The 9,400-nt window shown below is 41.5% G+C and overlaps 2 protein-coding genes across 2 annotated transcripts; both read left to right on the forward strand.

The window, feature by feature from the left end:
* Window positions 1-927: 927 nt before the first annotated feature.
* Window positions 928-1,839, forward strand: LOC148958661 (uncharacterized). The gene is made up of 2 exons (XM_089112195.1): window positions 928-1,008; window positions 1,105-1,839. The coding sequence occupies exons 1-2, from the start codon at window positions 928-930 to the stop codon at window positions 1,837-1,839; spliced, it is 816 nt and encodes a 271-aa protein (XP_088968321.1).
* A 6,346-nt stretch (window positions 1,840-8,185) lies between these two features.
* Window positions 8,186-9,001, forward strand: LOC148958662 (uncharacterized). Its single transcript, XM_089112196.1, has one exon. It carries the CDS (start codon window positions 8,186-8,188, stop codon window positions 8,999-9,001), a length of 816 nt encoding a protein of 271 aa, XP_088968322.1.
* The last annotated feature ends 399 nt before the right edge of the window (window positions 9,002-9,400 follow it).

Genomic DNA, 9,400 nt, shown 5'->3' on the forward strand with positions numbered 1-9,400 from the left:
CTTTTAAAAATGGAATCTCTGATGAATTTACGAAAAAACTGCCCTTGTACTCAGCAAAAAGTTTTCCGCGATCGTTAGTTACAAAGGCTTGAAACTGTCTCTTTCAAATCCTTATAATAATTAGAGGGGACGGAGAACAGAAAAATAACAGTTTTAAATCTTAAAAGTTGTTTTATCAACGTCATTAACAAATATGAACTTACCTTCACAAGCCTATGTTAAAATCTTTTCTTGTCGGCATTGATGTTTGTGTTAACGACGAAATAAATCGCTAAATTCAACTGAGAGAAAATGAAGTCTACCTTTCTCTTCAAAAAAACTACAATTGTACGATTTCTTTTGCACTCGGGTACTTTGAATATTCATTTTAAAGACTTGAAGATCGATGAAAAGCTCAAGTCCACTGATGTTCACTGCTACGGCCGTGTAAAACATGACGCAATTCGTCAAGGATGAAAAGGGCGGGAAATTAAATATGTGTAGCGACCATTGTTAAACATATTCATGTTTCCCATTGTAATCTTGTCATTCACACCTTACATTGTCTACGTATCTATAGTTACGTTTTCAATAACAACCTTGTCGCCTCCACTCGTTTTATGTTTATACACCTAGTTTTGTAAAGAGTTAGTTTTCATTTCGCTGGAAAAATAACGTAACAGAAAAACCAAGCTGATTTGTTTTTTTCGAGTCGATGGCCTAAGGCACGGTAAACAAAGATTGGTGAGATCGTTCATTTACAACCTTTATTATTAGTTCGAATTTCATGCACAGCTACAATGCGATTTATTAAATTGGTAACCACGACGTTGTTTTTGCCGTTTATTCCACTTTATCGCCGTTTATTCTTGGATTCTTACTGGTTCATATTTGGTGTTATTTTGCCCATCCATTCCACGCCATTTTCATTGCCATTTCAACATCACCATGAACAACGATTTTCCATTCACTGCCGCTGCATCCACATCAACATCGACCACTTCTGCTACATCGCCTACTGTCCAAGCAGTTACTTTGAAACTTCCTCCCTACTGGCCTAACGACCCGATTGTCTGATTTGCTCAAGTTGAAGCACAATTTCTGACTTGCAACATCACCTCACAGTCAACGAAATTCGCTTACGTGATATCTTCGCTCCAACCAGACATCGCACAAGAAATAAGGGACATTCTCATTTCACCTCCAACAACCGACTCTTACGATGTTTTGAAAACAGAACTCATCAAACGAACCACGGCCTCTGAACAAAAGCGATTCGACCAATTGTTGATATCTGAAGAACTTGGCGACAGAAAACCTTCCCAACTGCTGAAACGAATGCGTCAACTCCTTGCTGATAACAACTTGGAAAATGGCATTTTAAAATGTCTTTTTCTCCAACGTTTGTCACAAAACATTCAGCTGATCTTGGCCTCGACCCCTGACACCGTTCAACTCGACGAACTCGCCCTGCTAGCTGACAAAATTCTTGACGCTGCTCCTCCACAGCCATCCATTTCAAGCATCTCGCCAACTCTAGCTGACTTCTCCGTAGCAAAGGAACTCCACGACCTCCGCAACCAAGTCAACAGCCTTACGACGCACCTGGCTACTCTTGTCACTCAATGTCGATTCCAGCCTCGTTCTCGCTCATACTCTCGTTCTCGCTCACGTGGTCGCAGTCCAGCAACTTCACAGTCCTCCACTTATCGCCGAGATGCCAGTGCTACCCGCCCAAAATGCTCCATTTGTTGGTACCATCGCCGATTTGGATCAAATGCCCACCATTGTACAATGCCATGCTCCTTCACAGCTAACAACTCCACCCAGCAGTCGGAAAACTACCAAGCCAGCGACTAACGGCGACAAGTCCCACTGGCCCACTTAACAACCACAGTCGCCTCTTTTTGTCACCGACCGTACCACTGGTACACGTTTCTTGGTGGATACAGGTGCCGATATCAGTGTTCTCCCGCCAATACCTGCTGTAAAACGACATCCTCCACCTTCCTCACTTACCCTGCAGGCCGTCAACAAGACAACCATCCCCACATTTGGCGAAAAATCTTTGACCATAGATGTCGGACTCCTCCGCAATTACTGTTGGATATTCGTTCTTGCTGATGTTCCATTTCCAATCATTGGCGCAGATTTCCTCGCACACTTCGGTCTCAAGGTAGATATCCGTAATCGGAGACTCATTGACACGACTACCAACTAAACGGTGAATGGCATCAAGTCTTTGCATCGCTCTCCATGTCCTGTGTATTGTCTTCCAGAAGTTGCAACACCCTACCAGAATCTTCTTGCAAAATTTCCAGATATCATCCGTCCATGCTACAACGATGCTGCTGTCAAGCACCACATCACACACTACATCACCACCTGTGGCCCTCCTGCCTTCTGCCGTCCCGACGTCTTCCTCCAGAGCGCCTCAAGGTGGCAGAAGCTGAATTCGACCACATGCTACAACTTGGTATCATCCGCCCTTCTTCTAGCAGCTAGTCTTCGCCAATTCACATGGTACCCAAGCCGACACCTGGGGACTGGCGTCATTGTGGTAACTACCGCTCTCTCAACCGCATCACAGTTCCTGATCACAGGGCCGCCGGACGCAGGGGGGGGGGCCCCAAAACGAATAAAAAGGGCACAAATATCTTTTTTTCGAAACATTAGTAAATGCCAAAAATGGTACAGATTTCATGGTAATTTAGAAATTTATAAGAAAATGACATTTCTATGTTTGATTTGTACCTCCATGTATGATTCATACCTCTATTGCAATACGCTGTACTTGTCTTTCCTTTTAGTTTGCAGTGTAAGTGGATTTGGCCCCGGGTAAGAGGCAAGCACACATCCTTCTTTTAACCTTATGGCAGGCGAATTATACTAAACGAGTGTTCAAATTTATTGCAACATACCAATGAATCTAACCCAAAATATGAACTGAATGGAATTTTGAATTCCTAGTCTTTATATATTTCAATGCCAATTTCAATCCCTCTCCCTTTCAAAGCAAAGTTTCAGTCTCTATGATTATCGAAAGCTCGTTCGAGTAATGATTTCAATTTTTTTAATTGTACATTTAAACGATTTAGTCCCCCTTGGTATTTACGCCTTCCCATCGCCACTAAAGCACATAATTTGTTCGCCTCCATGGAATATTTTTTAAAAGCTACAAAATTTTATGTTTAAGTCGTCTTTACGCAATCGACTGGAGGTGCGGGCACATTCTTCACTGCCATAGAAAATTTAACGTTTTTGCTAGCAAGTACTCATTGCAGGGACACAACTTTTTAATGTTAATAAAAAAATTTAACACAATGTCACGGCCGGCGAAAGCAGGGGGGGCCATGGCCCCCCCACTTTTCTGCAGAGCTAAAGGAAAGTTTTAGGCAAAAGTGGAAATAAATGTAGTATAGCATTCTGTAAGTAACTGTGTTTAGTAATCCCTTACATGCCTTTAGATTTAGCTTAGTTGCTATGACTTTACCATAGAAGACATATATAAATTTAGCTTATATGCCTTTAGATTTAGCTTGGTTGCTATGACTTTACCATAGAAGACATATATAAATTTGATTATGGGAAATAAGATCAAAGGAATCGGTCATTGTCTAAGTTGTACAACGAGAAACAGCTTGGCTTAAAAAAAAAATAGATCGAGAAACCTGATCCAGAATAACCTGGTGCCAGCACAAATTGACGGAGTTTCGTTTTTTCTATTGCCTAAACGTGGCTCACAAGGTCTATTTGTTAACAACAAATTTCTCAGGAACATTACAAAAAGAGAGGAATTGCTAGCGATGTGGAAGGGAAAGAAACTGACGATAGGGAAAATTTTTGAGGACATGAGAAAAAAGAATGGGCAGATTTGTTCTAAAAAAGTAAAATCAAAAAAACTTCAACACTTGATTGTATCGATAATCCATTCCTACTAAAAAAGAAAATCTAGACGCAATTGTAAATTCTATTAAAACTTTTTTTGATTTTTGTTAAAAGCACCTTTTTTCCGAAATATTTAAGATCAGATGTTACAAAACAATATCCCAAGTGTACAAATTGGTTAATTTGCTTTTATTTTAGTTAATAGTTCTCCTGTTTTTGCTGAACTTGTACATATTGATTAAGCAAAGCTTAAAGATATTGCTTCGGATTTTCCTTCAGTAAACGTCCTCGGATTTTTCTCGGATATTTCTCGGATTTTTCTCGGATTTTCCATTTTAGATACTGTCTCTGGCCATCCCTAAAATACGATAATCTCAAAAATTTCTTGCCGCCAACCATGGTGGCCTAACCTAAGCCCTTTCAAGACCTTCATATTTGGCCCCCTCCCCCCCCCCCCCCCCACTTTCAAATACGTTTCGCCGGCCCTGAATGTAATGAAGTGAGCAATATGTTGTAGTTATAGTTTTACAGCTGCCTGATTTTGTTAATATATATTATGAACCATAAGGGATTGTTGCTAAAATCAAATTTAGTGAACTCTGCTTTTTATCTTGCCTAGACATAAGTTTAAGAAAAGGAATGGTTCTAACATGAATTGGTATAATAAAAAATCCCTGCACAAGCTTGAATGTTCTCAGTGAAAAGGGTTACAAAATTTTGGCAAAGTCACAGAATAGGGTACATTTTACTTAACCCAGAATCAGAGATAGAGGTCAAGTTTCTACTTTCAGGAACACACACGATATACATTGGACCAACTGTCTGTGCCCAGGGGCGAAACTTTACTATTTTCATTAGGGGGGTCTGAAGCTAAGTTGCCCGACGAAAGGGCGTGGCATGGTTGATGAAAGGGCGTGTCCTACATGAACTTCATTTTTAGAGCACATCGCCTCAAGGGCTCAAATCATCGGGAAGCCCGAGAGAGGGTCTTTAGACCCAGGCTGTTTGTTTTAAGTTAAAAAATATGCCTCTAGTTTTTCTGGTGTTGGCTATAAACATTTGTAAGGCCTGTCTTTTCTATAAAAGAAAAAACGTCTTCACTTAGCTAATCACCTAGCTATTAAGAGAGCAATTCAAAAAAGAGATTGAAGTAGGGTCTCAATTTTATCAAAGTGGAACACCAAAACACAGCTTGGGAATTTCGGAATTTAGAAACAGCTACGCAGATTACAATGTTTCAACAAAAAAGAGCTTCAGTTGCATTCTCTGAGTTTCATTTTCAATTTTCGGTTGCTCCGAAAGCAATTTCAATATTTTTAGACACCCAAGCACAAAGTACGTATATCTAAATTCACCATAACAAAATCCCTCAAGCAAAGAAAAGTTTTTTATTGGAGGTATTTTACAGGTATACCTATCATCAAAGCTCAATTTTCATGTTTTCGTAATCATGGATATTGTTCAAAAATAGAATAAACTCGAAAGATTTTTGCAATTCATATCTTAACTACAATTTCTTGATAAATTTTATATTATTTCCCGCTTGAACTGATCAAAACTTCCTGTTACTTGTTATGGTTATTCAAATTTTTTTAGTTAAAAAACTTTGGCGTCTGTATGACCATTTTCTAGCGAAGGGTGCAATACTTTCGAACCGTAAGTGTAAAACCTTAAGATAATTTTGGGGCATAACTCCTTATGGATGTATTGTTGTGAAGGAGCAGCACGCGGTTAATCCTTCACTCTTTCCTAGACCTCGAAGTTGCATTAGTCAGTTGTTCACGCCACGTTGTAATGAAAAGGTGTTCACGTTGGATCATGTTTATTGTAAATAGTTTTATTATGCTCCTGTTGATGTTATGAAATGTTTAAAAACCCAAATGATGTCTTCTTCAAATGTCCTGACCTAAATCTCTAAAACATGTATGATTTCATGAATGAAAGTTTCATACATTTGGAAAAGAAAATATTGATTGATTTTCTCAACAACGTATTCCGAGATGGTATATCCTCCATGCTTTGATTCATGATGCTTCTAAAACTGTCAGTGTTCTATGGGCTCCGAGGCAGGATGGAACGTTAGGGGGGGGGGGGCTTTTCAAGGGAAAAATTTAGAAATCACAACAAAAGATTTTGAAAAAAGCTAACTTGTTTTGCAAAAAGTAGGGGGGAGGGGTATACACAGTATTCATTTCCTTCTCGCATCAAACACACTTTACTTTCCGTCTATACTTTTGCTGTCGATCAATACTTCAGACTTTATCTCGAGGCGAAGATAAACATGTGCGCGTTGAGCTCCAGACGAAAGCGCTGATCGGTGGACGGACGAAAGACAGAAATGTATATATGTTGCTGTTCCTTGCCTCGTTTCTGTTTTGTTTTCCCAACTGGGAGGAGATTGAAAAAAAGTTGGGGGAAAAGACCATGAATTAAAAAACCAACCTAGGGCAAAAAGTAGCAATAAAAGTGCGACCTAAAGAAAATTTCCAGATTTGCCCGACAGATACACTGGCAGCCATAAATTTGCCCGACAAAATCTGCTTTTTTGAAGATTGGAGGGGGGGGGGGGGGGGTGCAGCACCCCCCATACCCCCCAGTAGTTTCGCCCCTGTCTGTGCTCGCCGGGTACTTGATGCGGACCTTTCAGTGTTTTGTTGCTGAAGATATACTAAATAAATTTTTTCGCGAAACTGGCTGTCTCCTTCACAATTATTATTGTTCATCACAGGGGCTTGCACTTTTTGCATCAAGACCAAGTAACAGTTTAAGAAAATTTCAGTGAATGGTCCGTCAACAACGCCCAGATTCAAGTTATTTTACTTGGCTTCTAAAGGCAGAATATCTGGCAGTGAAAAAATACACGCAATATATTTTTCAAAAAGGGGCACTTGTTTATACTTTTTGGAAACAGGGGGCCTGTGCTCCCGTGGCCCCCTGGCTCCGGCGGCCCTGAGATCGTTATCCAATTCCTCACATTCAAGACTTTTCTGCATCTCTTCATGGAAAAACAATCTTCTCCAAAATCGATCTCCTCAAAGCCTACCACCAGATTCCAGTCCATCCAGATGATATTCCAAAAACCGCCATTTCAACTCCATTTGGTTTGTTTGAATTTATCCGTATGCCTTTTCGTCTGCGGAACGCTGCTCAAACATTCCAACGATTCATCGACGAAGTCCTCCGAGGCCTTGATTTCGTGTATGCTTACATCGACGACCTCCTGATTGCCAATCATTCCAACGATGAGCATCTTCAACATCTGGAACTATGCACGTTTGCAGTTTCTTCTCTCGACTTTCTTGGACACCACATCTCAGCAGATGGAATTTCTCCGCATCCAGCCAAAGTCCAGACCATATAGGATTATCAACATTCTAATTCAATCCGGAAACTCAGAGAATTCCTTGGACTAATCAATTTTTACCGCCGTTTCATCCCAAATTGTGCAGAAATATTGCAACCTTTAACAGATCTTCTCTCTGGAAAATCTTCCAACAAGTCATTCAAGCTCACCGACGCTGCGCTGTCTGCCTTCAACAACATCAAAACCGCACTTGCCAAGGCCACAATGCTCAATCACCCGTCTTCAGAAGCACCGTATTGCCTTATGGTTGATGCTTCTAACGTTGCAGTCGGGGGTGTCTTACAGCAACACATTCAAGACCAGCTGAAGTCAAATACAGCACCTTTGGTCGTGAACTGCTCGCAATATACCTCTCCATACGCCACTTTTGCCACTATCTCGAGGGACGCGAATTTTATGTTTTGACAGACCACAAACCGTTGACCAATGCCTTATCATCTTCACCAGATCGCTACTCGCCACGAGAAACCCGTCACCTGGATTATGTCTCACAATTAACGAATGACATTCGCCATATCCAGGGGTCCAACAATCCAGTAACCGATGCTTTATCCCGCGTGGACATCAACGCTCCCCACTGCAGTACCTCAATTGACTTCAACCTCCTCGCCAAAGCCCAACAAGAAGATCCAGAGATACATTCCTTGCACACTACGTCATCTCTTTGTCTCAAAGATGTCCCATTACCATTTTCCTCTGGTAAAATACTCTGCGACACTTCCACAATTACACCAAGACCAGACATTCCACCATCTTTCCGCCGAATTGTCTTCGACAGCCTCCATTCTCTGTCTCATCTAGGTATTCATGCTACTCAACACCTGATTACAGAACGTTTTGTCTGGCCCGGCATCAACAAGGACATTCGTGAGTGGACCCGTTCCTGTCAAAAGTGCCAACAAGCAAAAATTCATCACCACACCACCTCTCCACTTGGAACTTTTCTCACACCTGATGCACGCTTTGACCACCTCCACATCGACATCGTTGGCCCACTTCCACCGTCAATATTTTTCCTTTGGTGTTCAATCTACCATCACAACGGACCGTGGTGCCCAATTCGAATCTTCACTCTTCACCCAACTCACAGCGCTCCTGAGAATCCAACGCATTCGCAACACGGCCTACCATCCCGGTGCAAACGGCATGATCGAACGTTTCCATCGCCAGCTCAAATCTTCCATCAAAGCCTATTCTGGCTCGTCCCGATGGACAAAAATCCTCCCACTCGTTCTACTCAGCATCTGCAATACAGTAAAAGCAGACATCGCTTGCACCCCATCGCAACTCATTTTTGGCACATCTCTCCGTTTACCAGGACAGTTTATCACTCCAGACACCTCCTCGCCCGCCCTTGACTCAACAAGCTATGTCGATCGTCTTCAATCCGCCATGCAATCACTCAAATCAACCTCAACACGTCCTCAAATCACCAAGTCGTACCTTTCTCAAGCTCTACATAACTGCACCCATGTCTTCGTCCGTACCGATGCTGTCCGCAAACCACTCAAGCCTCCTTACACTGGACCATTCAAAATCCTGCGTCGTTACACAAAACACTTCACCATTCTCATGCATGGAAAAGAACAAACTATCAGCATCGACCGTCTCAAACCAGCATACCTCGACACACATATACTTCCTTCACCTGCAGTTCCAACAGCACCAACACCTTCATCCGCTCAACCTTCTACTACTTCTACATTACCACCAAGCCGAACAACCCGCTCCGGGAGAAGAGTTCATTTTCCGGATGTACTCGAATATTAACTTGCTTGCTTGAACAATCTAATATTTGTTATATTCATTTATTTTATACTCGTATCGAATGCTTCTCCTCGCTTGCATTCTAGGGGGGAGCTATGTAGCGACCATTGTTAAACGTATTCATGTTTCCCATTGTAATCTTGTCATTCACACCTTCCATTGTCTACGTATCCATAGTTACGTTGTCAACAACACCCTTGTCGCGTCCACTCGTTTTATGTTTATACACCTAGTTTTGTAAAAAGTTAGTTTTCATTTCGCTGGAGAAAAGACGTAACAGAAAAACCAAGTTGATTTGTTTTCTTCGAGTCGATGGCCTAAGGAACGGTAAACAAAGATTGGTGAGATCGTTCATTTACAATCCTCTTTATTAATACGTAGTTCGAATTTCATGCACAGCCA

This window comes from Rhopilema esculentum, chromosome 13 (assembly GCF_057945365.1).
Source record: "Rhopilema esculentum isolate cy_ngs chromosome 13, ASM5794536v1, whole genome shotgun sequence".
Taxonomy (NCBI): Eukaryota; Metazoa; Cnidaria; class Scyphozoa; order Rhizostomeae; family Rhizostomatidae; genus Rhopilema; species Rhopilema esculentum.

Coding starts and splice junctions, on each gene's coding strand:
- LOC148958662 (XM_089112196.1), top strand. CDS start 8,186: ATGCACGCTTTGACCACCTCCACATCGACATCGTTGGCCCACTTCCAC.
- LOC148958661 (XM_089112195.1), top strand. CDS start 928: ATGAACAACGATTTTCCATTCACTGCCGCTGCATCCACATCAACATCG. Junction 1,009..1,104: donor CATCGCCTACTGTCCAAGCA/GTTACTTTGAAA, acceptor ATCACCTCACAG/TCAACGAAATTCGCTTACGT.